The 13,297-nt window shown below is 45.3% G+C and overlaps 1 protein-coding gene across 1 annotated transcript in view; it reads right to left on the bottom strand.

The window, feature by feature from the left end:
* PCP4 (Purkinje cell protein 4) overlaps window positions 1–12,607 on the bottom strand; it is a 47,032-nt gene extending 34,425 nt beyond the window's left edge. The window contains exon 1 of the mRNA XM_062514978.1: window positions 12,599–12,607. Coding sequence (XP_062370962.1) covers window positions 12,599–12,607 — 9 coding nt within the window. The remainder of the gene's footprint in view (window positions 1–12,598) is intronic.
* Between the last annotated feature and the right edge of the window lie 690 nt (window positions 12,608–13,297).

The raw sequence follows: 13,297 nt of genomic DNA on the forward strand, positions 1-13,297 counted from the left end.
GACAGTGTTTTTTGTGACTTTTTAAGTCACTGAAGGGACATGGTTATGCACATGAATGCACCTTATCATCCTAGAAAGCACAGCATTATCTGTCCAAAATTAACAAGTCTCTGATAACTACAAATGGTGCTGTCTGCAGTGTAGTCATTGCCCATGTGAAAGACACATTTTTATTTACGTGGCTACACAAAATGCACAGAGTGCTTAATCACATGGTTGCTCATAGGCTTAGGGCATTTGCTTCAATTTAGGAGACATGATTTGTTCATTTTTGTCCAGACAGAAGTTCTGGCTTGAGGCAAATGCTCAGAACAGGCATTTCTGAGGGTACACAGAAAGCAGGAGGTCCTTCAGCACTGAGCACACGTAGAACCATGGAAGGGTTTAGGTTGGAAGGGACCTTAAAGATCATTCAGGTCCAATGCCCTGCCATGGCAGGGACACCTCCCACTGTCCCAGGCTGCTCCCAGCCCCAGTGTCCAACCTGAACATTCCAGGGATCCAGGGACAGCCAAAACTTATCTTGGCACCCTGTGCCAGGTCCTGCCCACCATGCCAGGGAACAATTCCTAATTCCCAATATCCCACCCAGCCCTGCCCTCTGGCAGTGGGAAGCCATTCCCTGTGTCCTGTCCCTCCATCCCTTGGCAATTGTCTCTCTCCATGTTTCCTGCAGCTCCTCCAGGCCCTGCAAGGCCACCCTGAGCTCAGCCCAAAGCTTCTCCTGTGCAGGTGAACAATGCCAGCTCTGCCAGCCTTTCCTCCCAGCACAGCTGCTCCATCCCTCTGCTCATCCTGCTGCCTCCTCTGGGCTCTCTCCAGCAGCTCCAGCTCCTCCCTGTGCTGGGATCCAGGCCTGGGGCAGCTCCCAGGATAAATTAAGAGACATCTGATGAAAATGGGCTGAGGGAATCACTGTCGGAGATAGAGGAACCTACTTAAAGTGCTGATTTTAAATATTCTAAGAGCACAGAAAAGAACTTTAGCTGTGCCCCACTTTTGCCAATGCTGGGCTGTAATTTATAAATCAGCACAGTGAGAACCTGCTGATTTTGTATTCAGATTCCATATAATGTTCTAAACGGAATATTTACACCAACACCAAATGTAATCAACGTAATTAGCACAAACAGTAGCTTGCTTAATATCTAGGTTATTAGCATATTTTGAATTAAAACATTATTTCTCCGAAGACATTGTAATCACAATTTTTATTTTTTTTCAGAGGCAGGGATTAATGGAATCTTTGAAGTTAATTTTGAAAGCAGCTGCAAGAATGTATTTCCCAAATCCTGTTAATTACCATGCCAGCCATGAGAAGTAATCCTTTTTTTTTTTTCCTGCAGGAAATGGGAGATTTGATCCAGCATGGTTTATTTACAGAGCAAACTCAGACGTGGACAAGGAGCTGTCTTTGACTCAGCAGAATTACTTTTATGACTGGAATTGGAACCTCAGTGTGGTACTGTGGAACTTCCCTAAATTGTGTCTTGGGTTTTGTTTAACAAAGGGCAAAGAAAATAAAATCATCTACAAAAAAACCTTCTCACACCACTTGCCAAAAAGTGACTGCAGTTCTCACTTGCACATGGGTGATACAGCCCAAATCAATCGCAATCTGCTCTTTCTCCATTTCCAAGGTGACCCAAGAGGAATATTTCAATTATATAAAAATAGATTAAGATAAATGGCATAAATAAAAACTGCCTGTGGTTCTCAAGGTGGTTTCTTCTATTTTTTCTTCTGCTTTTATTATTTCTTATCTATTGGTAGCATCAGACCTGGCATTACAGTTCCAAAAAGGGCATTTTTGGGCAGGAAACCTGCCTTAAGAACTCCTACTTCCCATTAGAGCCCAATCCAACCACACCTTCCCATCCCCAAGGCCTCATTTCTTTGGAAACAATTGTTTGCAAGGTCACATGGAAAATAGGAGCACTAAAATTATTCAAGTTAAAAATAACCCTTCAGCCGAGCTGTGTTGAAAACAACCATTGAAATGATCCAGCTAAAAAAAGAAATAAATATTTCAACTGTTTCTGTTGATCATTTCAGTCGTGAAGTTGATATATCTGATCCACAAACAGTTGTACCAGGACAACCTAAATTATCAGCCTTGGCCCCCTGTGTGGGAAATACAGGAAGGGCACCTGATTAGGAACAAGAAAACCTTGGGGATCTGGAAAGAGCATTTGGATACAGACAATATCCTGGGTATCTTTTCATATCAGAATCCCCAGATAGGAAGAGTGTCCTAAGCCAATTAAGGTATCAAGAGTCCCTGCCTAGGCATAATACAACTGATTTATGGATAGTGGTTTTGTAGCAAAACATTTATTTTAAATTTTATGCTTCTGAGCCCTTCTGAAGTTTTAGGTAATGCAATTTGCTGAGCTCTAAACCCAGCTGTAATTTAGTTAGAGGTTGTCTTCAAGGGACAGCTTGGATTATTCACAGTGAAAATCGGCACTGACAAATTGCTTCATCTCTGATCATACTGGCTGTCATTATTAAAACAGGCTGCTTCTTCCCAGACTGCAAAAATTCTGGTGGCTGTTTTTTTCTGTTGGCATGTTTTTGTTTCCAGTTTTCCAGTTGTACAATTAAAGAAAATCTGTTCTTATTTCCCTGCTGTTTCCCTACATATTTCAGAAGTAAACAGGTATTATCACAGCCAGTTCAACTGCTCTAGTACCTGGGCCAGCCAGGATTTTCCAAAAATATTCATTACGGCAGTTTCAAGCCTCAGCCTCGGGCAAAGCCTTTGATTTTCAAGACAAGAGCAAGACCAAGTGGCAGGGATGTTTCTGCATCACTTACTCCACTGCTCCACCCACCCCGGGACACCCGTCTGGTCACAGGGAGGACTGGGAGCAGCCCCCCAGCCACGTGCTGGGGTGACAGGGACTTCAGGGTCATTCCAGCAGCAGGGAATCACTGCACAGCGAGTGTCCCGCAGCCTTGGCAGCGCAGCCTTGCCCAGGGGGATGACGCAAACCTGGCATCCCTGGCTCCCTGCCACAGGCACATCCCTGCCAGGGGCACCTGGGATGGGCTGCTGGAGCTGCCCTTGACGTGGGGCATCGCTCAACAGAGGATTAGTCCAGCATTGTTCCAATTTGGATCAGGAATGATCTGCTGAGAGCTTTAGGAGAGCTGCTTTGCTGGGCAGGGGGGGGATGTGGTTCAGAGCAGAGCTCTTGGCACTGGGAGGAAAAACCACAGCCAAGGGATCAGAAACAACCGTGCCACAGTGAAAGGAAAACGGGCAGGGTGAGGCGCAAGGTCACCTTGATGGCCAGGAATTAGGGACAGTGATCGAATAAACTCATGTAGCAAGCAGAAGACAAGTCAGGTCACTTCCTCTGGCCAAGAGATGGACAGAAAATTGGGATTTCCACAAATCAGAAGCTCTGAGGACCCTGCAGCTGCTCAAGGAAATTGTTGCTGTGATCCATTTCATTGCTAACAGCAGCAGAGAAGAAAATAAAGCAATTTTTGGACAAAAGCTGTAAGAGTTCCCAGGTTCCCTGGCCCCAGAAGAGACATACCAGATTACCTGCCCTAAGACTAAATCCATCCCTGGGAGGGTGGGCAAGCCCTGGCACTGGTTAGGCAGAGAATCTGCGGATGCCCAATCCCTGGAAGTGTCCAAGGCCAAGTGGGACAGGGCTAGGAGCAATGTGGGATAGTGGAAGGTGTCCCTGCCCATGGCAGGGCTGGAACAAGAAGATCTTGAAGGTCCTTTCCACCCCAAACCATTCCGTGATTCTACGAACTGTGTTTTCCAATTCAAGTTCAATGAAAACTGTCAAGTTTCTCCATGTAGTCCTCTTTCATTCCCTTTGTCTTCAGTCTCACATTATGAACCAGGCTCCATTCTGCACTTTGTGCCTTGCATAGGAAGTAAAAGAGAAAACATTACCCATCTAAACATTTACACCTCATTCACACATGAAATGGCAAATCATCCTGCAATGCCATTAAAAATGGCCCTTAGGTGCTCCTACAAGAGAAGTCATTTTGGTAATAGTCTCTCATACTTAGCCCTTGACTAGAGAGAAAACAGGTTCCTTAGAAGTTCCGTGCAGAAAGCAGATTTAGATCCAGCTGTGCTGCCTGACACACTGCAGTCAGACAAAAACATCTATTAAAGACTTACATGGCATGACTGCAAAAGCTATTGCTAGAATTCAGGTAATTTGCAATTTGGGTTCTCTGCAAGTCACAGTATTAAGGTAGAACCTTTGCTACCAACGTTCCCACACCTGCAGATCCATACCCTAAATCCAATTCCAGGACAGAAGCACACAAAGCTTTTGATCCACACAAGGATTACAAAGCAATGCTCAGGATAAAAGCCCTGCAAGAAGGAGAGGTTCTCTTGTAATCTATCCTGAAAGGTTCATTCAGCTTGCTTTGGGTGTTAGTGCTCTCCAGTAGCTTGCAAAATATGTTGAAGGAAAGAAGTGATAACTAGCCAAGTATGACTGGCAAATTAAAATTGGCATCAAGCTGGCCTGCCTTAGGCATTTGGCTGCCCTGCTTCAACTGCAGCACATGTGTGCTGGCACATGCACTCTCAAGTGTGCCAAGCCAACAATATGTTTGCTCTCTTCCAGGGGTGTGTATCTGTCAGCTCTGACTGGAGCAGTGATATGTGTGAAGCAGCCATGAAGCCACATGGCTCATTTCCCCCCCTCCATGTCATCTGCCTGCCCAGTCATCCTTCCCCCTCCTTCCTTCACATCAATTTAATGCTTCTAATTTCTGGCAGTTTATCTTCTGCCTCCCTCGACCTCGCAGTTTGTAAGTACTCTTTTGGAATTCCAAGAAACAGATTTCCATGTCATTCAGATATCCTCCTGGAACAATACAATAAAAAGTTCAAATAAAAGTCATTCTTTGGAGCATTTCCATTAGTGTTAAAATTATGTGCTTTAGAGTCAACATGCAGAGTATTCAGTATTTTAATATAAGAGTGATTTAATACTGGTTATTGCAAAGAGAAGCCTATTTCCTCCAAGAGAAAAAGAGAGAGAAAGATCCTCAAGAGAAAAAACAACCCCATTTCTTAAAAGATTAAAGCTAGAGAATGAAAATTACTAAAATTCAAATGAAGAACACACTTGTGATTTTTAATGAGGATTACTTTTCCAGCTCTGTACCTCTCACCTGAACGTGGATTTCAGCCTTTTAAAATGTGTTTTCATATTTATCTAGGCATTACACCCTGATATTCACCTGGTCAAACCAACTTCACCCTACTGGCCTGGTGAGGCAAACATGTCATGGGAAAATGCTAAGATGTCTGTGAAAACCATTCTCACAAATCACTGCTCTTCCTTCGTGTCCTGAGTGTCACTAGGAAAAGGTCTAACATCATCAAAATACTCAAGAAATCCCTTACATCCTCAGATCTATTAATTTTTGCTTCACCTGCTGTTACACACTTGCATTTTTGGGAACAGGCTGGTGAGATCATGGTACCTGCTGGCTGACAAGGCTGATTTTGTTGGACACATGGAAATGCAAAATCATGCCCAGATATTAACAATGAGTGCTGGCAGCTTCCCAACACTCTGCCCAGGGATTTTAAAGCTGTGCAGAACCCAAGTTTTCTTTTCAGGTCTCTTCCACTCCCTGATTACTCCAGAAGAACCTGCAAAGTCTTGCCAAGCTGATTTAGCAAGACATGGATTTGTCTGATTTCTAGGGCAAGCCCTGGTCAGAACTGTGCTCCATCATTCCTAGAAAAGGTGCACCCAAAATCCCTACATATCCATCCACACCAGTGTGTGCAGCCAGCCAGGATCCCCAAAGGGATCTCTCCCTTTGACTGTTGAGAGACATCTGCTGTACAGTGATCCCTGCTCACTCCTTCCTAGTTTAAACCATCAGAACCTGACCACATTTCAGGTTTCTCTGGTTCTACTCCTACAGCTTTCCACTTCTGTTGGCACCATTCAGTAGCTTTAGCCCCACAACCCACCAAGAACCCAACTGCCAGCCAAGGAACACCAGGTAAGGCTGGTGACAAAGCAGTGCAGAACTTTCTGTCAGACATCTGGACATTAAAGATATTAAACACACACCTCCAGGCAGAGCTAGAGTCCGTGTTTCCAAGATCTGAGGCCCTCCTACCTGGTGCCAGCCTTCTCACCAGCTCCTTGTCTCACTGTAGGATGGCTGAGGTCTCCAAGGACAGACAGAAGGGCACAAAGATTTCACAATTTTTTTTTTTTAATTCTTTCTTCTTCTTTTGTTTCTAACTTTCATCTCTCACAAGAGTGCTCTAACATCATTCTGTCTACTGTTACAGCACTCAGAGTGGCTCAACTATACCACTGGTTAAGCTCTTATTTCATGTACTCTAGACTAAGGGGATAATGCAAGAATATTGTGCCTATAAAGTAACACTTTTCTCTTAAGAGGAGAGACAGTTCAGCTTAAACTAATATTCAAATCAGGTAGGCAGACAATTTTCTTTTCTTCTCTGACTAAACTTGTGCTTCTCCCTCCAAATTCCAGGTTAGTGCATAAATAAGGCTTTAGCCTTGTTGGTATGACTTGATGAGACAGCACCAGCCAAAGACCTGCTCTGTGTGACACTTGCCCATTTTACCTCTAAGCAGACTTCGTGTGGTCTCTGAGGAAGTAGACACGGAGAGTGGGGATAAACTGTGCCCCCAAATCCTGTCATTTATCATGTTTCACAACTAAATTCCTTTGCAGCTTTTTGCCATTCATTTCCCAAAGGAGACAAATGTATAGAGTCTGTCTTCCACCTGTTCTTATAAAAGAACTAGAGAGTGGGTTTCTGAACTAAAATTAGAGGACAAAGTTAAAAAGTGATTATTTGTGATTTGATCTAGTTTACAAGTATCTACCATACTTTTATTTCTTTAGCAACCCAGTATCCAAAAAAAGAAGGGAGGAGGGGGGAAAAAAAAAAAAAAAAAAAAAAAAAAAAAAAAAAAGCTTTCCTTGGAAAGCAAGGGAATGTATGATTTTCATGTTCATGAGAAGACCCTGTGCCTTGCAGAGAACGTGGTGCATGGCTCAGGGAATTTAAGGCTTTGATGCAAGTGAGAGGCTAAAGGAAGGCATTGCTTTCCCCCAGCCTCCTCAGTCGAGGGGGTGTCTCAGGATTGACATACCCAGTGTTTAGCCCAGTCTGTTACAAGCTCTTCCCTAGCAGAGTTCAAGAGGCAAAACATACAAACACATTTTCCAAGCCATCCCTCAAAAAAAAAAAAAACCTGAGACAAATAAGAGCAAATGGTAGTTTGGAAATGGAATATTTTATTCAGATTTTTAAAAAATATTTAACAACAAAAGCCCAGAAACCTGTAATGGAAATGCTACCACTGTCTCTGCTGAATTTAAATGCTACTTTACACCACATTTCATCACTTGCATGTTCTAGATAATGCAGTAACTGTTGGATGGTGACTCCTATAAGCTTGCCAATTCATTACAAATTTAGGGATATTGGACAAGAAACTAATATTCCTTCGCAACATGAAATTATATTGTTTTGTCAAGTCCTGCAGCATGAAGGTTGGAGTAAGTTATTCTTTTACAAGGAAACACGACACTGAAGCACACTATTAAAGCTAAATGTCCTTTTTTAGAATGTGTTGCCTGAATCTGCTGGCATTCTATACATGGCAAGAGAACCCGTGAGCTTCTGCCAGTGTCATCAAATTAAGATCAATTTCCAACATCACTTCTAAGTGCTATTTTAGAAGATTCTTGATCCCACTGAAACCACACTGATGGAAAGAGTAGGCAAGTGACAGATGTAAATCTTATTGTTCTCTCTTCTTCCTCCTCTTTTGAGCTGCAATTTACCACTCAGCTAATAAATAGATGTGAGTTAAAATTAAAAACTGATGTTCATGTGCTTATCGATCCCACCCCCATCCTGTAACAGCTGCACAATTTCCTCCTCCACTCTGCTGTGTTCTTGCTGGGGTTTTTAGAGCTGCAGAGTTTTTGTACCTACTGTGGGTATAATGAGGCAAATAATTAACAATTGGGGTCATGGCAAAATCTGAAAAATGCAACCAGAAGGGCCCCCCCAAGGTGAGGGGCAGGCTCAGAGACCTGCCAGGACTGGAAACACCAGAGCAGAGAACAGGAGCTGCTGTGAAACAAGTATGGTGTGTTCTTCCCTTACAAACACCAGCTCTTTGATTTAGTGCCATCAGAGTTATGGTTGTATAATCCTCAGTTGTGTTCATGTGGTTCCAAGCTGCTAAGTACCATTTCAGTAGGATGGTTTCATGGGAAGTGAGGAGAACAACCCAGGAAAGAAGCCCAGTTTACCATATAACTACCTGAAGCAGACAGTTTCAGCCAAAAAACCTCCACTTACACCTAAGACTTCACACATTCCCTGTCCTTCTCCAAGAGCTTCCTGCTGAACACACCTGTCCACAGGGACTGTGAGATGTTTCAAGTTCTCCTTCAAGTCTGAGGGAAAAGGACTTGGACTCTCTCCAAGTCTGCCTGCTGTGGGGCATCCCCAAACCGTGGGGCCTCACTTGTTCAGAATTGCTGATGGGCATCTTACAGACACACCTCAAGCACTGGAGTCCTTTTTCAAAACATCTCCGATCCCAGAGTTATCCCATGTCAGCCTGCATTTTTGCTGTGTTGGCTGCTTGGACACCTCCCAGTGAAGGTGGTCAGAGCTCCAAAGCAGATTCACAGATGCAGGCTGCAGAGCAGAGCTGTCTGCAGGACAGCTCATCCCCCAGGAATGCCCTGCCCCTCCCAGTTATGGGACATGAACACCATCCATGATGCTTTTGAAGGAGGGCACGGCACAGCAGTGGCTGCAGGATTCCAAAGCCAACCTAAAGCAAAGAGCTGCTTGTAGCTCAGAGAAGCAAGATTTGGTTTTCTTTGCTTTCAAAGCCTGACCAAAAACTCTGCATTTACGCAGAGACCAAGTCCCCAGCTCTTCACCTTCCCAACTGAGATGGTCAGACCCCTAAGAGCTCTCCAAATTTCATGTGCTTGGCTGCTTGACACCTGTTTCCAAAGGAAAGCCAGAATATTCTTGCTGCTGTCTGGTAACCAGGCTGATTCTCAAATACAAAAAGCTGCTGGCTCAAAGTACATATCACTCAAGGGGTGCACATCAGCATCCTGGCAATCAGGGCTGCACTTCACTCACGTTGCACAAGGCTCTTCCAATGCATGTTCTTCAATCATAAGTGCCTCAGGCAATAAAAAAAGATTTCCCAAATGGCTCTCCTCAAGTCAGACACCTAAATAACACATATTAAAGCTGAGCTTGTCCCCTACACCAGCAACACGACTCTGGCCTTTTACAATCAAGAAAACAAATGCATCCAAGGCAATCTCTGCTGGAGACTCCTCATCCCGGAGCCACTGGGACAGCACCCAGGGCTGTAAGACCTCACTGCTGAAATGCACTCCTTCCTAAGCCCAGACCTGATTCCTGATGACAACCAAAAATATTCCATACAGGAAGCAAATGTGAACATCATAATGTCTGTGTGATTGAATACTTCTTGTGAACCCTCACGGCAGGGGAATACCACAACCTAACATCATCTGCAACACATCAGGATAGTTAGATGACTGCTCAGATGACAGGATTCCCTGTGGTGAATCGAGTTTATGCCAGATGTGAGACTAGAGGCTCACTGGTACAACTGCTGACTGTGAAGAGAGATTTGGCATTGGTCTGTGGGCCCATCACCCAAGATCTCTCCCCCCAGTTCAGCCTGTGTGACTGGAAAGCTTTAATGGAAGCCAGGCTGCATCTTGTGGCTGCTCATTGACAGCAGCTGGTATTTTCCAGCACAGCTCATTAAAAACAACAGAACAGCCACAGACATAGAGAAAAGGCTCCCCAGTTATCTGAAGACAGACTTTCAGAGCTAAAGATGCATTTCAATGTACACCGACAGGCCCAAGGAATTCCCATACAGCTAAGGGACCTGTCTGCCACTAAACCATGCAGCAGGAAGCATAAATCACAATTTGTAAAGCCACTAGATCAACTCTTACACCTCACATTCTCACTGACTATTTATGGGGCCAGACTTCTGCCCAGCAGAAGGAACTCATTAAACACATTTTCAGATAAATACTGCAGAGAAAGCAGTGTGATGCTCTTCCTGTAGTAAAGGTCCTTATCCTTCCTGAAAAATAATATAAGCTAGCTGCTTATAAACAGAAAATACTACAGTCAGATGACTGACTGCTTCCTTTTCAGCTTTTTCTACCAGACTGGTGATCACAGAATGGTTTGGGTTAGAAGGGACCTTCAAGCCCATCCAGTTCCATCCCTGCCATGGGCAGAGACACCTCCCACTATCCCAGATTGCCCAGAGCCACATCCAACCTCTCCCTGAACACTTCCAGAGATCCAGGGGCAGCTTCTCTGCACAACCTGTTGAAGTGCCTCACCACATTAATAAATCACCCTGATCACTGCCCATAGACAAGAAAAGTTAATTTTGCTTGAAGCAATAAAATGAGAATTCATGCAAAGTCTCAGTAAATAACTCAGGGAAACGAAAGCTCTTTTCAGAGATTTCTGTGAGATTTCCAACACTGCTCAAAGCCAGGAAATTGGTACCATAGAGCAAAAAAAAAAAAACCTTCCCACCCTCCCAACACCATTGTATGGGGGATAATCTTTTGAGGGCTCTAATTGAGCCTCTTTTCAAACACCCCATCCACAGATTTTTATATTTTTTGAGCAGATTAAGCCAAAAATAAAAAAAAAAATTCAATTACAGTATTGCAAGCTAAAACCACCCCCAACAGCAAACAGTTATCTAAGATCTTTCCTTCCGCCCGGGGGGGGGGGGGGGGGGGGGTTGCCTCATTTTTTAACAACAACCTTTTGCACTGAGGTGGCTTGGGGTGGTGTAGTCGCTGTCCTCTGCCTTTTGGGGAAGCACTGACAGCAAGGAACAGCAGGGAGGCTTTTCTTCACTGGAGCTGTGAGTGATTAACTCCCCAGTTTTGTCAGGGGAATGACAGCAGCACCGAACACAAGTGCAGCGCTCACTGTCACCAGCACAGGACACAACTCTGCACCAGGGAAACATCTCCCGGCTCCAGTGGTTTGCCAGGAATACAGCTCTGTCAGGCACAAAAAAATGCACTGTGAATAAAGAATTCCTGTGCTGGTAGCAGGGAGGATCTTTATCTTCACTGTGCCTCTTTAAATCCAAAAGGTAATCAGTCTAATTTAAATTATGAAAGGTACTTATTAAGCAAATACAACCCAGCACAAAGCTGCAACAAGAATGGCTTGTATAGCTACAGTAACTTCAGCAGCACCACCCAAATATTACGCCTCTCCTTAAGATTTCCCCTAAATTATAAAGGGTGAAATAGTGCTGCTGCATCTCACAGCACACCTCAGCCAGCCTGTGCAGCAAAGTTAAAGTGGTTGAAACAAAAACAAACAAAAAAAAAAAAAAAAAAAATCAACCAAAAAAAAAGCCAAAGCCACTGCATGAACTCCAGGCAGGTGATAGATAGAAATACAGGCAGCAGCAGAGGGGAGGTCGTCAAGAGATCCCCATGCCTGATCCCTGCAGGCAGCAGCCATAAGGATTTCCTCTTCTCTCCACACCTGGCATGACCTGAAAGCCAAAATGTGAGCTGCACCTCACAAATCCCTGCCAGGGGACCAGGCTGCTCCTGCTTTTCATCTCCAGTTTACACCTTGTGGAAAACCACAGCTGAGTGTAACACCTGCACAGCAAATAGTCGCAGCTCATCCGGTGTCACTCTCGATTTTGCTTCTTAAAAAAAGGAAAATCCAATTTGTTAATGGAGCAGCAGGTGTCTTGTAGCAAACAGCTGCCAAAAATAGGTGCTGGGTAAGACATATTTACAGGTACCTCTGCTGACTCCCAAAAAATGAGCTGCACTAGAAAATGTGGGATCTCTCAGCTGAACCCAAGTCGTTCTGTCTAACAATATATTAAAGTTAAAAAAAAAATCTATAGTTTGAACTTCTCCACTGCAGAGGAAAAAAAAAAAAAAAAAAAAGAAAAAAAAAAGGCAAGAAGAAAACCCACAACTGCAAAATTTCGGTTTATTTATTTACAAAGGTATAAGTGATACTTACATATTTGGCACTATTTACATTTTTTCACCTCGATTGTAATCCTTCTCAGGACACCACTTACAAAGTTTACATCAGCATCCAACCACAAACAGGGCGGGTTTTTTTCCATGAGCTCTAGCAGGAAACTTTCCCACAACTTACTAAATCCTTTTTTCTACACAGGAAAGCGCTGGGTAGATATGCGAAATTATCAGGGATTTTTAGTTAGGAATCTCCACGAGCGTGCCCGGTCCTTCAAAGGGCAAAACCACCACCTCGCTTTACGCCCGGCAAGCGCGCACGCCCCTGTGGGGATGCGTTTATCAGAGTTTAAAAGGAGATGCTGAGACACAACCTCCCCCCCTCCCGGGACCTCCGGAGCATCCCAGCCCGGGATGCGCCTTTCCCTTCGCGGAGAGGCGAAGGTGACATCGCCGCTCCGCGGGCCCGGTGTCCCCCGCCCCGCTCAGTCCGGCTCACCTCGCTCATGTCGCGACAGTGACAGTGACAGTGGCAGCGGCCCCGCCGGCGCTCAGCGCTCCCGCCGCCCCGCGACCCGCGTTAAGAAGCGGCGCCGCGCGCCCGGCCCGGCCCGCGCCGGCCAATCAGCGGCGCCCCGAGCCCGGCCCGGCCCGCGCCGGCCAATCAGCGGCGCGCGCGCGCGCGGGCCCCACCCAATCCCCGCGCTCCCCGCATCCCGAGAGCGCGCGGCTCCCCCTGGCGGTTCTCGGCCCTCACTGCCCTCACGGCCGGGAGCGCTTCCCGCGTCCTCCTCCTCCTCATCTTTTTTTCCTCCTTTTCTTCCTCCTTTTCCTCCTCTTCCTCCACCTCCCCCCGCATTTCCCTGAGTGTCCGGCACCATGCGCACCACTTCGGGGTGGCTTCGGGCATCCCCACGGGGAGAGACGCGAACTCCAGGTGTTCTGGAGGCAGCCTGGGAATGGGGAATTATTGCGGCAGAGGAATATTTTTTTTATTTTTTTCTTTACTGTGAGGGTGGTGAGGCGCTGGAACAAGTTGGTCGGGGAGGTTGTGGATTTCTAAAGCCTGGCAGTATTCAAAGGCAGGTTGTAGCCTGGAATGGTGGAAGGTGTGCCATGGCAGAAGGGTTGGGGTGAGATGATCTTTAAGATCCTTTCCTAACCCCTTAACATTCTGAGATCCCATAAACCACGTAGA

This window comes from Cinclus cinclus, chromosome 2 (genome assembly GCF_963662255.1).
Source record: "Cinclus cinclus chromosome 2, bCinCin1.1, whole genome shotgun sequence".
Classification (NCBI taxonomy): Eukaryota; Metazoa; Chordata; class Aves; order Passeriformes; family Cinclidae; genus Cinclus; species Cinclus cinclus.